Genomic DNA, 20,052 nt, shown 5'->3' on the forward strand with positions numbered 1-20,052 from the left:
CTGAAGCCCTAGGAGGGACAAGGCACCCAAACAGGACACGGCAGAGGGCCAGGAGAACTCAAGTGTCCACGTTCTTAGCCCATAGTTCTTTCCATGGAGAAAACTGCCTGGGTGACCCCTCCCACTCCGGCCAGCTATGTCACATGCCTGGGACACTCCCAGCACTCACTGGGCTCCATACCAGAGGAACTGCAATAAAACCACTTTTTATGCTTGCACCCAGCCTCCATATGCACAGGCCCTGGACGATTAGCCCATTTTACAGATGAGGACCTGGAGGCTCGGAGGGGAGGAAGGTCTAGGCCAGGAGCCCACTGTTGGGTAGGCGTTCAGACCCAGGTCTCCCAAGCTCTCCATTAGGGCTGTGCAGCTGCCGAAGGTTACAGCTTGGCTCCTCTCCCCAATTACTGAAGCTGTGGGTGCTCCAAGAAACAGAAAAAGCCCCCCATCCCTCAGTGACAGCCCACACCCCTAGGGGAGCAAAAACTAAGGGCAGACAAACAAAGGGTCACTCAGCTAATTCTCCCAGGTCCTTTGCCCTTGTCACTTCACCCAGTACATAACAGGGCTGGGGGAGCCCCAGACAGTAAGAAGAACTTCCACCTGGCTAACAGAGCCCTGGGTTCCAGTGCCACCTGTCACCTTGGGGAAATCACAGCCCCTTCCCCAAAGGGGCTTGTCCAACAAGGCTGGGGGATGAAATGGGAAGAGGAAAGTAAGAACCATCTGTTTTTCAGAGAAGCAGCGCTGCGGGGGAACGGGGAACGGGGAACGAGGAACGGGAAGGAAGAAAGGGCCTTGCTCTCTCTTTCGCCATGCTCCCCCCTCCCCGCCCCCACCCTAAACACACAGGTGCCAGACAGCGTTTGAGAAAAAACTAGTTTGCAAACACACTCCGACTTCTGGGAAGCTGCCCAGTTCCACTCCCTCTCTTTGCTCCCCCTTCGCCCGCAGGGAGCTGACTCTCTAGCAGTTCTCTGGGGCCTGGGACGGAGGGGGGTTGGGGGGCTGGGAGTAGGGCACGGGGGGCGAGGAGTGGGCCCCGCGCCTGCCCGAACTCAGCACTTCCGCAGCTGCGATGGTGGCGGGACTCCACCTTCCTGAAGCCCCCAGGCGCCTCCGGGGAGGTAGGAGGGTCCCTAAACCGCTGGGCTCGGACCCCGGGCGGCGCCACCGTCCTCTCGGCACCCTGCCCTCTGTTCCCCCGCGGTCGGGGCGAAGACGGAGCGCCCCCGCGTGGCCGGGTCGGAGCTCAGTCACCCAAACGCCGGAGTCCGGGTGAGCGCGGGTGGAGGGAGGGGGCTTGAGGTCCCGCAGTCCCCCGAAGCGGAACCCAGCTTCCTTCCAAGGCGCCACTGGCACCAGAAGCCGAACCCCAAGGCCGAACTTGAGCCCTCGCGCCAGGGCGCCCCACCCGCCCCTTTCCCCGCCGGGGCCCCACTCACCCCGGGTCCCGCTACCCTCACCGCGCGGCTGCCGCTCCCCGCACTCCGGGCCACCGGGGCATCCCCGGGAGCTCCCCTGCTCGGCTGGGCCCGCGGGCGCGGGACAGGCTCAGGGCGCTGCCCCCGCGGCCATGGCCAGCTCGCGTGCGCTCGCAGCTGCTCGAGGTTCGGTCCTCCTCCCCGGCCGGGCGGGCAGTGGCTGCGGCGGCGGCGGCTGCTGCTCGGGCTCCTCCCTCGGCCGAGGGCGGGGGCGGGGGCGGGCGTGGGGCGGGAAGTGGGAGGCGAGGCGGGCGCTTCCTGGAGGGGCGAGTGCTCCCACGGGCGGAGCGCGGAAGCTATCCTGCCCGCCCGCCGCCCGTGGCTGGCGCGCCCAGGCACTCCGGGTTGTCAGTGCCTCGGGGCCCCGAATGTTCGAGGCCGGGATCCAAGGGTCTGAACGTTCCAGGCTAGGACTCCGCGGATCGGAACGCCGCTGGTTCGCACTCGCCCCAGGCTGGCCTCGCCCGAGCCGCTGGCACCTCCGAGTTGCCTGCACTGTGCGCTCAGGGCTGCCGACGCGGGATCCGAGGGGTGGGGTCGGCCCGGGCCTGCCAGGCCCTAGGGCGCCGCCTGCAGCCTCGACCCCAAGGGCTGTTCGGCTCAACGCTGCGCCCTCGGGGGATACACCACGGGGTTTGGTTCTGGGCTGTATTGGGCAGCACTAGGATCGCTGTGTTTTCTTCCTTTTTTTTTTTTTTTTCGATAGTAAAAGAGCTCGGCGTTTTCTTGTTACCGCCAGGGACTGGGAAGATGACACAAGCGTTATTTCTCTGACGGAGACGATAAGATAAACACAGTTCGAACAGTGCCTGGGGCTAGTCAGCGGGAGGGCGTCTAGCGGGTCCTTGAGACCTTAGCGCCGAGTCCGCCCTTCGGCGGTGGCCTTCTTTTCCCTAGAAGAGGCACCAATTCTTAAGAAATTCGTCTGTCGCTGGGCGCTCGTGCTGCAGGCCACTCGGCAGTATTTATGTGCTCGCTCCCCCCGCCCCTCGCCTATCCAGTGCCTCAGACAGAGGAGCCTCATTTAACCAGATTGTGGGGGACAGAGCTGGCTCGGGGATCTCAAGACCACGTCCACAGCCCTTGGCCCTGGGGCTCACAGACTGGGAGTTAACGCAGAACACTTGGGTTGTGGGTTTTCCATTCTAGGCAGGTGAGGGTTAACTGGGAGACTCAACGCTGCATCCTGCGAACCTCCCTCCACGTCTGAGTCACAGGCACTTTGCAGCCTTAGAGGGCGGCTGCTAAACAGCCCCAGGGCTCTGGGCTTTGTTCTCTGCCTGCCTCCCCCCCACCCCCACCCCGACCTCCATCCATCCTTCTTTTCTCCAGACTCTCATCTTTCTTCCAACTAAAGTCCTCAGAGCCCTCAGCCCAGCTGTGGGGCAAACCAATCTAGAGGTGTTCTTAGACCCAGCTGCAGCCCCTCTTCCTCCAGGAAGCCTTTTCTGATTGATCTGGCCCCCAGAATCCCTCTCCTTTCCTGGCTCCAGAGCAGGAGAGCCAGGCACTGGGATGGATAGTGGTGAACCCAAGCAGAGAGTGCCTCCCCTCAAGCTGCTCACCTCTCGGGGGCAAGACCATGGCCCAGGCAATCATTACTGTATGAAAAGTGCAAAGGTTTGAGGCAGGGTTGTTCAGAAGACCAACTCAGCCAGAGGAGTCAGCGAGGCTTCCTCTCGGAGACCTGAAGGATGAGGTAGTTGGGCCTGCTGAGGGGGAAAAAGATACCTGATCCCTGGCCAAGGGGACGGAGTACAAAGTCCACAGGTCACAGCAATTCCACTCCTAGGAAAGGGAAATGAAAACATACATCCATACAAAAACGTGTACATGAATGTTCATTGCAACATGATTCAGGACGGCCAAAAAGTGGAAACAACCCAAAGGTCCATCAACTGATGAATGATAAACAAAACGTGGTCTCTCCATACAACAGAATATTATTCAGCCACAGAAAGGTATGACGTATATACAATATGGATGAACTTTGAGAACACTGTGTTAAGTGAAAGAAGCCAGTCACAAAAGACCACATATTGTATGGTTCCATTTATATGACATGTCCAGACTAGACAGAGCCATAGAGAAAGAAAGCAATGATTTTAAATGTTTTAAAATTATGGTGATAGTTACACAACTGTAGATAATACCATTGATTGTATACGTTAAAGAGGTGAATGCTGTAGTATGTGAATTATATCTCAATAAAGCTTTTTAAAAAGATGTCAGGGCTCAGGAGAGCCCAGAGGTCAGTTGTTTAAGGCCAAGTGTCCATCATGGGTTGATTCTGCAGTCTGTCTTTAATCCACACACAATACAAGGCTGTTACTACAAAGTGTTGAAGTCTTTCCTTGCCCTGATAGAGACTTCTCTGTGCACAATTGGGAGGCCTCAATTTCCCTAAATAGGCTGATATTAGGGTATGTGCACGCATGCGCATATGGCTTGTGAATTAAAGTGACTTGAAATAGCACCACCTGCGTAGCAGGCCCTGGCTGGACTCAGGTGTATGTGAGCGGGGAGAGGATGGAGGGTGTCCCTGTTATCTATGCTACATCTCAAATCTCCCCAAGCATTATCATCTCTCATGACTCTGGGGGGCCTCTGAGCTCAGCTAGGGCAGTTCTTGTTCAGGATTTCTCAAACAGTTGCAGTCAGACCATGCCAGGGCCTGGAGTTACCTAGAAGGCTTTCACACACATTTGTCTGGAAATTGATGCTGGCTGTCAGCTGGCACCTCAGTTGGAACACCTACCCGTGACCGTTCCATGTGGCCTGGGCTTCCTGGTAGCATGGTGGCTGGGTTCCAAGAATGAGTATCCCAAGGGAACCAGGTGTAAGCCTTATTATCTTTTATTGGACGCGGCTTTGGAATTCATATAATGTCACTTCTGCTGTAGCCACTGGCTCTCTCCATAGACCCCGCCCCTAGGTGAGAGGAGTGTCATTGTCATTTGTAGGAAGAGCATGTGGGCGGGGAGAGATTACAGTGGCCATCTTTGGAAAATACCATCTGCCCACAAAGGGGGTTGATGTGGAGACACATCAGCGATGGAGACATCCCCTCAGGGATCTCACGGAGAGAGGTAGCTGTGGCTCACTGCACTCCTACATCTCAGGCGTAGAGTCATGGCCCTGGCTTTGAATCTCAGCCTGTCCAGTTACTGCCTGGGTGACATCACTCAATGCTCTGGGCCTCAGTTTCCTCCTGTGTAAAATGTAAGGATGGATTTAGTATCTGGTGTCTAGCCTGGTACCAGGCATGCCTAGACCCCAGGGCTAGCATGTTGTTATTGCTACTTTTAAGATCCAGGGTTGTGGTCACTCTAATGCAGGGATATCCCCTTCCAGGGTCAGGATGCCCATGCCTCCCTCCACCTCCCCAGGCCCTCCAGTCAGCCCCAGACATCTCCATCAGCCCCAGCCTTGCACTATACTATGCATGTGCACGCAGGGGTGGGGCCTACCGGCACAGCCCAGGAGACTGATACTTCTGGCTTAAGACACTCAACCTGGGGACCCCAGTTGGCCTCTGTTCTCTTGTGAAAGTTCCTCTTCTGTCACCTCGTCCTCAGGGCAAAGGTTGATTTCTGGGCAGCCAGGGAAGGGCTGGGGCTTGTGTGGGATGAGCAATAAGGTGTGGCTTCCAAGGGCTGAACGGGAGGTAGGACTCCAGCTCTGGGGGGCTTCGAGACACACTGGGGTGGTGGGGTGCTGTACTGGCGTGGCTGGGGGTTGGGTGGAAGACCAGCTGTCCCTGGGCCCAATCCTGGGAGGATCTGTACCAAACCAGCCACTGCAAGGTCTTTTGTAGGAAGCTCCAGATGTGTCCAGAGGGCATACACAGCTCTGGCTGGGGCCACCGCCCTCAGGCCTGGCCTTGGCCAGGCAAGGGAGGAGCTGGGGGCCAAAGGCAAGGTCAGGAAGGTCATATGGCCCTCTCGCCTTCCTGGGGAGCCTTCTCTTTGAACATACAGACCCACAGACCAGTTAAGTCCCCAGCCAGGATGACCCCAACGTCCTCCCTCCCTTGGTGTTCCAGAGTTGGAATCTGAGCTCCACTGAATGCTTGCTGTGGGATCTTGGGCAAATCTTGTTCCTCTCTGGGCCTTATTCGTAAAATGGAGGACATTGTTATTGAGGTTGTGGCTATGGGTCTAGAGGAGGTCCCAGAGGGTGAAGCCCTACAGAACTGTAGCCAGGTGAGGCAGGAGACAGAGGATTCAGATCCCACCTGAGGGAGTGTAGAGATGAAGCATAAGGTCATCTTTGCAGCTGGAGAAAGTAGGTCCTTGTGCTCTGGCTCATTTTGCTTGTGCCCTCACTGTACAGATGAGGAAACTGGGGCAGCACCTGTGGGATTTAGAGTCACAAAATTTGAAAGCTGTTGAGAGAGTAGATCCTAAGAGTTCTCATCTCAAGGAAAAAACTTTTTTTTTTCTTTTATTTGTATCTTATAGGAGATGACGGATGTTAATAAACTTATCATGGTAATCATTTCACAATATATGTAAATCAAGTCATTATATCACACACCTTAAACTTATACAGTGCTGTATGTCATTTATATCTCAATAAAACTGGAAAGAAAAAAGTTTTTAAAAAAAAAGGTTGGGGCTTCCCCTGGTGGCGCAGTGGTTGAGAGTCCGCCTGCCGATGCAGGGGACACGGGTTCGTGCCCCGGTCCGGGAAGATCCCACATGCCGCGGAGCGGCTGGGCCCGTGAGCCATGGCCGCTGAGCCTGCGCGTCCGGAGCCTGTGCTCTGCAACGGGAGAGGCCACAACGGTGAGAGGCCCGTGTACCGCAAAAAAAAAAAAAAAAAAAGCTCCCCAGGTGATTCTAATGTGCAGTCAGGATTGAGATCTACTCACCGGTCTGCAGTTTCACTAAGTGTGGGCCAGCAGCATTACTTGGGTGCTTCTTAGAAATGCAGAATCCCAGGCTCCGCCCCAGACCCGCTGAATCAGAATTTGCAAATTAACGAGATCCACAGATGATTCAATGCACGTTGCAGTGTCTGTAACTATGATTTTTCAGTTCGAGAGGTACTGGCCTGGACAGTGGATTTCAGACACGTGGATGTTTAGGGGAAGGACAGAGGGGGTAATTTGGGAGGATTTGAGACCGGAGTGGGTGGGAAGGAAGATTCTGTGACTCCCATCAGAAAGGTGGATATTCAATCTGTAAAACCATAGGATGGAGGCCAAGTGACAAAGCAGCAAAATGAGCTGATCCCAGCCTGGCAGTTAGACATGGGAAATTACCAGCCCGATTACCTTCTTAGTGGGAAGACTCATGCGTAGAAACGGGGAGCACCATTTTGATTACACTGCTTACTGGCCCAGAGCCTTACTTTTCTTTGAATTTCATCTGTTTTCATAGATCTGTTTAAACTGAGCTTACTTTGGGGAGGAAAGGGGCAGGGAGACCTCATCAGCATGGGGTAGAAAAATAGTCCAGGCCTCCAAACAAGTAGGTGGCAGGAGAGGAAGTTTCTTAATGAAATGAGCATGGTGACCTCACCTGACTTGGGCCCAGGCGGCTCTGCAGTGCTGACAGTACTGTGGTGTATTTCAGGGCAGCTGCTGCAAGTTTCTTGGAGTTTAGAACTTGGGCAGAGCTAAAGGGGAAAGAAGAAGGGAAAAGGAAAACAAATAAGCAGCAAATGAAGTGTCTCTGAGCTCTGGGCTCTGCTTGGTGTGCGGTTCACCTGGGCTGGAGCTTCTGGTCGGCGCTCTGTTCCTTCCTCATCTGTGACCTCCCCAGTCAAAGGCTCCTCAGGCTTTGTGGAATTCATACTCCAGTCTTAGGCAAGGGGAGGAAGCAGTACAACCCCCCTTGGCGTGAAGGCGCACCCTGATGGCCTCGGCATCATTTCCTGGAAGGGAAAGACTGAATTGGGACTCAAGGTTTCCAGGTAAACTTCTTGGCTCCTCTACCTGCCCATCCCCTGCCCCAGGACCAGGCTGATGGCCCCACTTGATGCCAAGTGTGCCCTGATCCTGGCCCGATAAAGGTGTCCCTGTGTGGGGTGTGGGTACTTGGCACTTGGCTGGAGGACTTTCTCCTCATGCTTGGCGGGGGACCGAGGACAACATGGAGGGTGGCAAAGGTCAGGGCCAAGCCATCCAGGTGAGCCACAAGCCAGCTGGGACATCCCAGGTTCCCAAGCCAGGTGGGAACAGCCTCTAGCATCACTTCCTAACTTCATTCTGGGTACAGTGGTGAAGTTATCTCAGGACTCGCCCGTGGGCCAGCCTGCCCTCCAGTGGTGCTCAGTAGTAACTGCACCCTCCCTGCTCCACTTTTCACAGTGGAGTGCAGCTCTGGAGGAAGGCTCCCCAGATATGGACTTGTTCAACCCACAGGTAGGTGATGGAGAGGCGGTGCTGTTCTCCTGCCATTTCAAACACCTCTTCACTTCATACGACATCCAGCCCTAAAAGGGAAGAGAACGAGCATGTAACCAGTACCTACTTCTTCATACTAGGGACTTTGCACACTTTGCTTCCCTGACCCCTCTGAAAGTCCTGGGGGCCAGGGGTGTTACTTACATGTACAGAAACAGATCCTGGCCTTGAAGACAGGCAGCAAGGGGTCAAGTCACATTCCATTCCATGCCCGTCTGACTTCCAAAACCATGTTCTTGATGTACCACCTGCCTGTGGAACTCCTTTAGCCAGGAGTTCCCAGGCTCTCACAAGGACCAGGCAAGCAGCAATAGTGAGAGGGGATACACTGGGGAGTGGTGGGGACTGCGGCAAGCTGAGGGATGTGCGCCACATCTAAAGGACACAGTCATACGTCCCCAGCAGATTACTCTTGAGTGGGAATGATGGACTAGCACCTACGAGAAGCTGAAAATCTGAATTTTGGGTCAAAGTTTGCAATTTAAAATACTGACAGTTAAATCAGAAAAGAGTGTAAATATAATGCAAGCCAAACAAAGACTGTTTCTAACACTTGCAAGCCAAACAAAGACTGTTTCTAACACTTGCAAGCCAAACAAAGACTGTTTCTAACACTATGAGCTTCTACAATACCCTCGTGGCGCGGGTGAGCTCTGGAGAGACGTCGTCACTTGCCTACGATCACGTGACCACATACAGAGACAGAGTCTGGACTTGACTCCATGCCTCCTGACTCCCAGGCCAGGGTTCCTCTCAGCATTTCTCTCTGTAGTCTGCCCTGCTCTCCAGTCTCCAGGGCAGAGGGTGAACCACTTCTGACTTTGGTGAGGTGGTGGGACACATCAGACTCAGGCTAGAGGCTAGAAGATCACCCACATTTATTGGTCAAACTTGGCTTACAGTGTAGCAGGGCCACCCTTTGGCCCTCTTGGAAGTAATGAGAACACTGTGTAACACATGCAGCCCCTGGGAGCTCACTCAGATTCTGCTGAGGTAGTGGCTTGATCCAGTGGCCTTACCTGAATATGTTGGCAGTCCCCACCCTCTGCACCCTTAGGCATAGCTTCGTCCCTTACACAGCACGGACTGGGCCTGTCCAAGGTCAGGCTGGCTCGACCTGGACCTGGGCCTAAAGTCCTTGGAAAATAAGGGAGAGTGGGTAATCCAGTTCACAGATGGGAAAACTGAGGCTTGAGGCAGGAGGATACTCATCTGGAAGCCTCATGGCTAAACCCCTGGCTTGGCCCACGGCCTTGGCCCTCAGGCCACTGGGCTGGTCAGTGCTTGGATGCTCTCCCCATCCCATTCTGGGTGGAAGATATTTTCTGGCCTAGCTGCTCTGGAAATGCAATTTATAAATACACACATGGTTTAAAAAAGTAATAAATTAGATCTTGGACCTGCCTGAGGGCATCTGGCCAGCCACATGGCACATGACGTGGACATCTGTCATGTCTTATATATGGACCACCAATCACATGTAGTGCTAAGACCCATGACATTAACCCACAGGCCACACTGCAGGTTTCATGCAATGTCACATGGAATGCTGTCACGTGTGACCTTCTGTGTCATGCATCACACCATGACATGCTCATTGTGTTACATGTTTCTGACAGGTCATGCATGTCCCATGGGATGTAGGGTAGGCTATTGGCTATACTAGGCTCTTTCTTGCCAAAAAAGTCCTCCCCGAAGACTGTTGCAGAAAAAAATGTGTCTCTCCCTCATGGGGCAGGGTACAGGGACAGCCAGCTGAAGCTCTTTTCCTGAGTCCTTTATCCTGGTGGGTGGAAGTTGGCATCACTCGGCTGGATTCAAAAGGTCTCGAGGGGCCATCAAGTGCCATGAGGGACCTGTGGCTGGTGGTCGAAGAAAGCAAAGTCCAGCCTGGGCTCCTGGCTCTGCAGACGCTGGGCCGTGTCCGGGGGGATGGGGTTATTCCAGAGGCTGTGGGGCACAGAGACAGACTCTTCTCAGCACCGGGAGCTGCTCACTTATTGTCTTGTCTCTGCCCTCTGTCCTACCTACAGATGGGGAAACCAAGGCCCCAAAGGGTAAGAGCTGTTTCCAGAGTTACCTGGCAGGCAGCAGCAGGTATTAGGCCAGCATGGCTACCTTAGGGAGATGGTATCCCCCATGCCCACCCAGACTTCTTCCACTCAATCTTTTTTTTTTTTTGGCTGCGAAGCACGGCATGCAGGATCTTAGTACCCTGACCGGGGATCGAACCCATGCCCTCTTTAGAGGAAGCGTGGAGTCTTAACCACTGGATCACCAGGGAAGTCCCCTCCACTCAATCTTCTTCCCCGGGAGCTAGCTTCTTCCCCAGGCCATGCTCATAGGACACATTGGACAAATAAGGAAAAAGCTCCCCTTCTTTAAGACACTTTACTTCCATCATCTGAAATTGTCATAATATATTGTTTTATAGAGCGAGGCACTTCACCACTACTAGAAACCTAACACGTCTGCTATGTGAGTGGTGTCCCTTAGAGGCAACACCCTGAAGTTCAGTGCACCACCTATACAACTGTATGTGGTGGCCCTGATGATAGCCACCATTTTAAGTGCTTACTATGTGCCCGGCATTGCGCTCAGCGCTTTATATAATCATTTACTCTGCAGAGCATCTCTCTGAGGTAGATACTATCACTACCTCCACTTTACAAAGGAGGAAACTGAGGTTCAGAGAGGGTGAGTTACTGATGCAAAGTTACGCCATCGGCGACGGGCAGAGCTGGGATCTGATCCAGGTCTGCTTGCTGCCAAATCCCTGATGGTGTGGTCCAAGCCCCCTTTGATAATTCCCGACCCAGGTCCTGCCTTCTCCTACAGGAGGTGCTTTTACATTGTAGAGGTTGGTGTGCTCACCCCAGCCCCAACCATCCCTGCCCCTGCAAGTCCTGTTACCGAATGACTTGGATGCCAGAGCCCTGCGCCAGCCCTTCAGCCAGGAGCCAGGCTCCAGAAGCTGTGATCCGATTCTTCTCCAGACTTCCCGATGGATGGCGGAGGAAGGGGAAAGAGACTGACGTGAGATGGGGAGATGGGGAGGAGGCGGCCGGAGGGGTGATTCCCTGCGTCCCTTCCCTGTGCCAAGTTGGGCGGGGAGAACAAAGGCTCCCCACACGTGTGTTTAGAGAGCTCAACATTCAGCAGTGCAACGGGAAGGCTGAAGTCCGGGACCCAGGGAGAGCTAAGCTTGACAGGGGCTTGGAGTGGACAGGAGTGAGCAAGTCCAGGAGGGCTTCCTGGGAGTCAGGGCCCTGACCCAGTGGCCTCTTGGCTTTCCCCAGGACACAGGTCCCCCCCCCCCCCCGCTTTGGCCCTCCCCACCCCGTTCTGGCTTCCCCGGATATGCCCCTCATACTCCATTCTCTTCAGCCGGCCCATCCGCGGCAGGACCCGGGCCAGTTCAGCAGCTGCCTCATCCCCGAGCAGATTCCAGGACAGCCTGCAGGGTAGGGGTGCCAATGTCACTGGCAGGAGAGCAGTGAGGGTAGAGACAGGGGGCAGGTGGGGAGGGCTGGGGGCCACGGGGATGGGGGAGTGCCACGGGGTCCTGCATGCCCTCCCTGAAGACTTTACAAGGCACAGGAGGCTCCTTCCTACCTCCCAGCCCCATTCCCGAGCTGGTCATCCCTCAGAACCCAGACAGCTTAGGAGCTGGCTGTCCTGAGAGTTCAGAACACGAGGTCTGTGGAAACATCATGATCCAAACTTCCACCGTGCATGTGCCTCCATGCTACATCCATGTACCTACCGCCTATATTATTTGTTTCATATTTTTCTTTAAATCAGTCCTCCGTCCCCTCTTTTTTTTTTCACTTTAAGAAACTGATCTTAGGAAACATTTATCACTACTATCAATGAAAGACTTGTGTTAAGGACCCTAAGTAGAAGGTAGTTACAAGGATAAATACAGTGCAAACGATAGTATTAACTTCTAGCTGGAACCTGTGTCCTTCCCTGGCGCTAACCCTGTGGTCTGCCCCCTGCTGGCTAAAAAGGGATAATCACCAGTGTTTGGTGAGTTAGCCCTGATCTGAGACTTTCTCTTTGGTGTAAAGTAATGAGAAGAATTAAAATCTTTAGGATGCAAACCTAAAGTCTTGTAATCCCTTGTGTCCTGTACTTAAGGAAATCCCATTTTCTTCCACCATGCTCAGGGTCCCAGGCTAGTCCTGGCAATCTAGTTTATCCCTGAGGCAGTACTGCCAGGTCCCAAGGTCCGAGCACCTCTGATGGCCAAGAGGGAGGTGGGCATGGCCAGTGGGCAGGTCGGGGGGCCTGCTGGTTTCAGCCACTCCTCACTACCAACAGGTGGTTCGTAAATCAAGGCTCCATAAACCCGGTGAGGTAGTCTATCCAGATGCTTCCCAAAGGGACAATCGGGAAATGGTCCTGACCATCTCCATCTGGTCCACTGCCCCCTCACCCTCCACGGGTGGGGAAACAGGCAGGAAAGGCTGAACGGCTTAGACAAACAACACTCACAGCTTAAGTGTTAAAACGTCCTCGAGAGGAACTTTGAGCAAGAATGACCTTCCCTGTACAAGATGGGAAGACCCCCAGGGAGGAAGGAACCAGGCCCCCAGGTGCCCGCTTTGCCCAGCTCAGGGCTCTCCCAAGCACTCACATGATTTCTTCCAGGGCCGGGCAGAGCACGAAGCTGGCAGTGAGGGGCTTGGCAGTCTGGTTGTCAATCTCACACGACACCAGGCTGGAGACGGAGACGGAGATGGAGAAGGGGATGGGATGGAGGTATCTGAGTCGGGGCACCCTCAGCCTAGTGCCCCTCTCCTCACCCTGCAATCACAGCAGGCGGGAGCAGAGTGGCCAGCGGCTGGGGCAGGCTGGGAGGCTTAGGAAAGCGCCCCCTTGTTTTTAGTTCCAGGCTCCCCCCATACCTGAGGCCTCTGTCACTTCAAAAGCCTTCCCAGGTACCAGGCTCAGCCAGAGAAGGACTGCCCCCTACTGCACCCCAGCTCCCCGGGTAGTCAGAGGAGGCTACTTACTCGATCTGCCGGAGCACTGGGAGCCCCAGACGGAAATGTGGGACCCCTCCGGCCAGGTTGTTCTCTGCCAAGCTGCAGGGCAGGGGAGACACCCGTGAGAGGAAGCCCCAGACCAACCCTCCGGGCCTGGCCCCCTGCCCAGGCTCCGCGGCCTCTACTCACCTGATCTCTTCCATGTGTGGGCATCCATCCAGGGCCTGGCCCAGGCTCAGCGCTCCCTCTGGGCCAAGGTGGCTGGATGGCAGGCTGAGGAAAGGGAAGGGGTGAGGAGAGCCTGGGGGACCAGGTATGGGAACTGGGGGGGCTAGATCCCCCCACCCTGAGCCTTGTCTCAGGCTGCACTGCCAGACCTTAGACAGTCTCTGGGTAACTGCCACCCTAACCCCTCTCCCCACCCACATAGGACCTGGGTGGGTATCCAGGACCCTGGCTTTGGGGTCTGAGATCCCAAGTTCAAGGCCTGGCTCCTTGATGTATTAATAGGGTAAGCTTTCCACACTTCTCCGGGCTTTAGTTCCCTTGCCTGGAAAATGGAGCAAGTAGAAATCCCGGCCTCACAGGGCTCAGATGAGAGCATGGACATAAACTGTAAAGTGGCAGGGCGCTTTTATCCTGCATAGCCCTTTGCTGACACTTCCTCACTCACCCTCGGAGACTGGCTCACAGGGTACGCTGAGCTACAAGGAAACTGATACTCAGAAGGGGCAGGGGCTTGGCCGAGGGCCCACAAGGGGCCGGTGGCAGAGCCAGGACGAGGCTGGGTCTCCTGATCTCCCGGCCCCAGGCTCCAGAGGCAGGGGAGAAGCTGGCGGGGCAGGAGCAGCCAGCCCCAGCACACGCCACAGTTTCCCCTAAGGCAGGGCAGCTCAGCCGATGGGGGCCTTGGTCCCCTAGTGCTCCCAGGGGAACCCCTCCCGCTAACCCTGCACACACCGCGGGCAGGGGGCCACTCACTGCAGGACCCTCAGGTGCCGGGGCAGCCCCCTGGCCAGCCCCAGGGCTGTGGGGTCTCCCAGGGCGTTCCAGCCAAGCCTGGAAGAGGAGAGGATGAAATTGAGCACCAGGCTGGCCTGCTCCAGACCCCTGCCCTGCTCCAGACCCCTGCCCTGTGCCCACTGGGGGACCCAAGGGCCAGGTGGCCTGTGGGGACACAGAGGGCAGCCCACCCGGGCAGACACTCACATCAACTCCTGTAGGTGCCTACAAAGCGGGAGACACTCCACCAACCGCGCTCCCCCTGCCGGGCCGATGCCATTCGCCGAGAGGCTGAGGAGGGAGAGACATCAGACCCTTGACTCCCCCATCCCCCGCCAACCCCACTGCTAGGGCCCTAAGAGACAGCACTCTCACCACACAGTGTCCCAGCCTGATGGGACAGAGAGGCCCAGGGGGGAGCAGGGGCTGGGCTGGCTCAAGGTCCCCAGATCAACAGTTCCAGGAGGTAACCAGCCCCAGGGCCTGGACACTGAGGTTAGGGGGGGAAGCCAGAGTCTCCCCGGACCATGGTGTGGTTGCTGAGGACCGCTGTCAGGAGGGCTGGCCACTCACTCTATCTTCCTGAGCTCAGGCAGTCCCGGCAGGACAGCAGCTAAGTTCCGGGCACCGGTGTCTCCAATCTGGTTGTGGCTCAAGCTTGGGGAGAGAACAGCAGGGGAATTGCAGCCATCAGCCTGCCACCCATCTCATCCTGTCCGTGTCCTCATCCCAGAAGAGGAGGCCAACGTCTAGAGAAAGGCCTCAGCCACGGGGATAAAGTCCCCTCACTCTGTGTTGGGTGAGGACTCCAAACTCTTGTCTTCTGTTTAGGATGTTCTCCCTGGTGTCTGACCTAAATCCTTCTTGCTGCAATCAACACTCTCATATCCTATCTTTGGGTTTCCCAAGGTTCTGGGTCTGGGGTGATGCAGTATATAAGTGGGTGAAGGTGACGAGACTAGGAAGTGAAGAGTGTCCTCAGGGAGCCCCTTGCTTCTGTCATCTTCCCCTGCCAAAGTTGTCTTGGGTCTGGGGGAGGGACAGGCAATTCACCCTAGCTCCTCCAAGCTGGTGGCAGCTCTGAGAGCCTTTGAAAGGTGGCAGCAGCCGACGTCACCGATATCACTCCTGCTCAGACTGAAGAAGCCTTAGTCAGGAGTAAAGGCATTTGCAAGTGCAGTGCTAAGAACTCTACAGTGTGCAAAGCCTTTACACATCCAGGAACTCATATGTCAGTCACAAAACTTCCGAGGGAGGGGGATGGGCAAGGTGGGCAGACTGTACCCAATATCCAGAGGAGAATTCCGAGGCCCAGGGAGGAGCCGTGATGGGCCAAAGACTCCCAGGGCCTCACAGGCAAGGTGGAAATGAAAGGCCAGAGCCATTGGCCTGGAGCAGTGGCCACAGTTTTTTGGTTTGGCCAGGCTTTGCCTGTGCCCCTACGTCAGGGATCTTCAGGCCAGCCCGGCTGAATGTCAGTTTCACGTGTCTCTCACAACTCATCCTGTTCTAATCTATAAAAATAGTGGGCTTTTCCTTAAACCCAGTCTATTTATGGTCTTTTCTGCACTTGACCACACCCTGCCTCTGTGAATGGGGGGAAAAAACAAATGAAACAAAACAGCTGATGCAGAGGTATTAGTCTGAGGGTTGTTTGTTTTGTTGCCTTTTGTTTTGCAAATTAATTTTTAGGGAACTGCCTTTCGGTAAATTAATTTGGGGTGAAATGACCTGGTCCCCCAAACTCTCTGAGCTCATCTCCTACACGCTCTACCCTGCCAGAGTCGGGGACGGGGACTTGGATAAAAACAAAACAATGCTTCGTGTCATTGCTTGGGTTTGTTTAGAGTCACAATATTTCATATTTTGAAAAATCACATGAAAAGAACATGTGCTATTTGTTTCTCAAAGTGGCCAGGGGCACAAGGGCAGAATATCACAGTCATCAGCTCTGAGGCTAGACCATCGCTACACAAAGTGTGGTCTGTGGCCCCCAGAACTGGCATCACCTGGGAGCTTGAAATGCAGAATCTAGGCAACCCACATCCGTGAATCAGAAACATGAACAAGAACAGAGGATGAATTTGTGCACATGAAGGGTTGTCCTAGGACTTGGGCTCAGCTCCTTCAGGTCACTTGTGTAGCGCAGAGGAAGCTGGTGGCAGTAAAAGGTAAGAGCTGTGACACGGACCTGGGAGGGTTATAGGAATGTGCCGAGGACAGGAGCCACAGAGGGTTCTCAGGGAGGTGCCCCAGTGTTTCCCCAGATGGGTGGTCCCAGCAGAACTTGGAAGTACCTCCTCCTTCTCACTCCCATGGGGTCACTTGGTCACTCACCGGAGGCTCTGCAGGAGGGTCATGTGGCTTAGTCCTTGAGTGAGTGCAGCCAGGGTAGAGTCGCCCAGTGGGAGGTGGCTGAGGCTGGAGGAGAGGAGGCCACAGGAAGACTTGGCATGCTGGGCTTGGGTCCCTGACGCAGACCTTGAGTGCTCAGCAATGCCCAGTGATCTCCAAGACAGCCACTTACATCCACACGGTGTAAAAAAAACCCAAAAACTGTACAAACAAAACTGCACTGGGAAATCCAAATGCTGTTTTCTCTGTAAGAATTATTACAGTCATCCAGAGAGCAGTACTAGATTCTGAATCACACTAGACCCAGACTACTGATCAGTAATCATAGCGACCACATGCCAAGCACATACTAAGGGCCATTTAGAGATGATATGATACACAGTTATCCCCATTTTACAGATGAGGCACACTGAGGCCCAGCAGTCACACACAGAAAGTGGCAGCATCAGGAACAGAACCCAAGACTGTAGGATTCCCATTCCTGGGCCCAACCATGTGTTACCCATGGATCATGCTCCTTATGGCCCCACCTTGGGCAGGAGAGGGGAATAATAATAATAACAGTAATAATAATAATGATAATAATAAGAGCAGCCAATACTTGTAGAGTGTGAATTCTGTGCCAGGCTCTGTTCTAAGTGTTTCATGTGTGTGATCTCATTTAATCCTCACAATCACTGAGGGGATAGGTCCAGCTATTATCCCCAGAGTTAAGATGAGGAAGAAAACAGAGAGAGGTTAAGTACCTTGCCTAAGCTCACGCACTGAGGTAGAACCGAGAGGTGACAACCATCCTGGTTTGCCCAGAACTGAGGAGTTTTCCAGGATGCGGGACTTTCTGTCCCAGCTAAACTGGGACAGTTGGTCACTGTGCCAGGAGTTGAACCCAGGTGGTGTGGCTGTTAACTAGCACCTACACCCCTAACCATTTCACCCAGAGGGACAGGTGGGAAAAGTTGGCTGGATCTGAGGTGAGCTGCTTGTTGGAGAGGAGACACTCAGAAATGACAGATCTGAAACTGGAAGAGGCCTCTGGGGAGTGAAGATCCATCCCTTTCCTTCAGACAGAAAGGAATCATTGGGACTTCCCTGGCGGTCCAGAGGTTAAGACTCTGCGCTCCCAATGCAGGGGGCATGGGTTCGATCCCTGGTCAGGGAACTAAGATCCCGCATGCCCTGTTCTCTGAAGAACTTCCAGCTCCTGGCTCTGGCCCGGGTGCCCAGGTGAACACACATATATGTTAAACACATGAATGAGCCAATGGATGACCTCATTGGGCCTCCAACTCCACCCCAAATAAAAGCTTCCAGAAGAAAGGGAGGCTGAGCAGAGGTGCAGGCACATGGGGTGAAGCCAAAGAAACATCTCAGTGGGAAGACAGTGGACCCTCTGGTCAAAGGTCTCCCTAATACCACCCCCTGACCCCTGCCAGGATATGCAAAGAGGGACAAAGTGGAAGAATTTCATTCATTGTTAAGGGGCAAAAAGTCAGAGAGCTGCTTTTAAACTGTATTCAAAAATGTGTCCAAAAAAATCTGGAGGAAAACTCACAAACTGCTCATTTACAGAAGTTTTCCCAGGGGGTGTCAATGCCAGGGATTTCACGTTCGTTGTTACATATTTCTATGATGATGGAACTTTTTATAATTCGTGTGTATTTTTGGTCAATGGATAAACTTAGAGATTAAAAGCAGAAGATGCCTTGTCAAGTGTTCTGTCTCGATACTGTCACGTCTGTGCAGGATGGGGACCTGTCCTTTAGACTGAGGCTGTTTCCAGCGTTTCTAAGAATTTGGTGACTCCAAATTATAGGTGAGAGTAAAAGTTGCCAGTTACTAAGGAAACGATTGTAGGCACATGGCAGTGGTCATCTATGGGGTTTTTTTCTGCCCAGAGTTTGTTTCCCTGTCTTGTGTTAACAGTCCCCTGAAATACCACCCCTGACTCAGTCCAGATAATTGGATGGGCATGTGACCCAGGTCTGGCCAATCAGATTATCGTGTGCTTAGAGCCACAGTGATTGGTTTAGGGGTGGGCATGTGACCTGGGCTAGTCCAGTGAGACTCATTCTAGGGACTTGTGTTGTAGGTACAGGGAAAAAGGTGCTCCCTTTCCACTTGGCTGGTAGAAAGTGAACCTGCAGCTGCAGGGACAGCCTGCCTGAGGATGAAGGCAAGAGATGGGGGGGGGGGGTGGGGAGGAGAGAGGGAGGGGAAGGGAGAGAGAGAGGGAGGGGAAGGGAGAGAGAGAGAGAGAGGGAGGGAGGGACGAGGGGGAACAAATAGAGAACCTGGATCCAACCAAGCCTGAAATCAGTTGCCTTGTTATTTTCTGTGACACGATTTAATACATTTCTGGGTTGGGTTGCTTTGACTGAGAATTCTGTTTCTTATGATCAAGCATTTTGATAACACCCAGAGCCAGGTAAGGAAGGAAAAGGGAGGGCATTCAGCTCAGCTGGGTCCATCCAGGAGATTGACAGTGGTGTTCACTAGAGATGCAAAGGTTCTTAGACATGCTCCCACCTCCCCTGCTCTCACCCCCATTAACCACCACCACTTACTCAAGCCTCTTCAGCCAGCACTTGCCCTCAAGGGCCCCCGTCAGCACCTTGGTGCCCTCCTCGCCAAGCTGATTGTTGGACAAGCTAGAGGGGACCAAGCATGAGGTGAGGGTTAGACAAGCCTGCCCAGCCCCTGGAGCTGAGCTGTCAAATCAGCCCCCCTTACCACCTCAGTTCCCCCCAGGAGTCTGGCTCTGGGTCCACAGATCCCAGACCACCCTTCCTATCCAGGCTGCACAGGGACATTCCTGGCTCCAAGGGTCAGGCTCTGGGGTCCTCGAGGATGGGCACTGCAGTCACAGCTGACCCAACTGACAAAGGATGCCCTGGATGAGGGCTGCACCAGACGAAGCCAGGGACAAGTCACACACACGCACGCACACACACACGTGCAATGATCCCTTCTGCCCCTTAGCTCTCTCTCTACCCAACACCCAGAGCCGCTCTAGGCAGAGAAGGATGATGAGCCCCATTTTACAGATGAGGCTATCCAAGTCTAGAGAGGCACAGTTATTCGCCCAAGGTCACTCTGAGTGAGTGATAAAGTTGGGACCAAGAACCCAGTGCTCAGCCTTCCCCAAGCCACACCCAGAGATGCCAGGCTTCATCAGGGAGAAAAGCGATAGGCTGAAGTCCCACCACCCACTTTAACCAAAGGCACAACTGTCCTCCCCACCCTTTGCCTTTGCTGGGCCATCCCTTCCCGGACCCTTCCACCCCACAACTCACTCCAGCTCTTCTAGGTGGTGACAGTGGCTTAGACCAGATGTCAGGTGGGCTAGCCCACTGGAGCTCACACAGCTGGAGGTCAGCCTGGTGGGGGTCAAAGGGAGGCAGGTCAGGTAGGAGCTCTGGGTCTTGGGAGCTCTGGATGTTGGTGGCCGAGGGCAAGGAGGTGGGGTGGGGAATGGTTCCTGGTGGGCAGTGGGAGGGGACCTTCCTTCCCTTCATAAATCTCTCCCATCAGGGAATCTTTAAGTCAAGACATAGCTTGGAGGCAGGAACATGGATTAGTTGAATACTTCTTTAAACCACAATCATTCAGGTAGCAGCTTCACAATGTCTGCCATAATCAGGCATCACTGTAAAGTCTAGCTAGTTAACTGTCGTTTACCATGAGCTCTGCATCTTTATTTAAACAAAAAATGTAGCAGGTATTGGAGAGGGTGTTAAAGATATATTAGTACCAGGAGGAGACCTTCTCCCTGATGCGAACGGTTGAATTAAAAGAGAACTGA

The 20,052-nt window shown here is 54.2% G+C and overlaps 2 protein-coding genes across 2 annotated transcripts in view; both read right to left on the bottom strand.

Annotated features, from left to right (window-relative positions):
• CPNE2 (copine 2) overlaps nucleotides 1-1,525 on the bottom strand; it is a 52,805-nt gene extending 51,280 nt beyond the window's left edge. The window contains exon 1 of the mRNA XM_079723981.1: nucleotides 1,446-1,525. The gene's annotated coding sequence lies outside the window, so the exon portion shown is untranslated. The remainder of the gene's footprint in view (nucleotides 1-1,445) is intronic.
• Nucleotides 1,526-9,737: 8,212 nt separating this feature from the next.
• Nucleotides 9,738-20,052, bottom strand: part of NLRC5 (NLR family CARD domain containing 5) — a gene marked incomplete at both ends in the record, with an annotated part of 59,079 nt that continues 48,764 nt past the window's right edge. The window contains 12 exons of the mRNA XM_079722897.1: nucleotides 9,738-9,849; nucleotides 10,813-10,896; nucleotides 11,273-11,356; nucleotides 12,542-12,625; nucleotides 12,921-12,992; nucleotides 13,083-13,166; nucleotides 13,875-13,952; nucleotides 14,103-14,186; nucleotides 14,469-14,552; nucleotides 16,233-16,316; nucleotides 18,815-18,898; nucleotides 19,544-19,627. Of these exons, the coding sequence (XP_079579023.1) occupies nucleotides 9,738-9,849; nucleotides 10,813-10,896; nucleotides 11,273-11,356; nucleotides 12,542-12,625; nucleotides 12,921-12,992; nucleotides 13,083-13,166; nucleotides 13,875-13,952; nucleotides 14,103-14,186; nucleotides 14,469-14,552; nucleotides 16,233-16,316; nucleotides 18,815-18,898; nucleotides 19,544-19,627 (1,018 nt within the window). The remainder of the gene's footprint in view (nucleotides 9,850-10,812; nucleotides 10,897-11,272; nucleotides 11,357-12,541; nucleotides 12,626-12,920; nucleotides 12,993-13,082; nucleotides 13,167-13,874; nucleotides 13,953-14,102; nucleotides 14,187-14,468; nucleotides 14,553-16,232; nucleotides 16,317-18,814; nucleotides 18,899-19,543; nucleotides 19,628-20,052) is intronic.

This window comes from Hyperoodon ampullatus (assembly GCF_949752795.1).
Source record: "Hyperoodon ampullatus genome assembly, chromosome: 18".
Classification (NCBI taxonomy): domain Eukaryota; kingdom Metazoa; phylum Chordata; class Mammalia; order Artiodactyla; family Ziphiidae; genus Hyperoodon; species Hyperoodon ampullatus.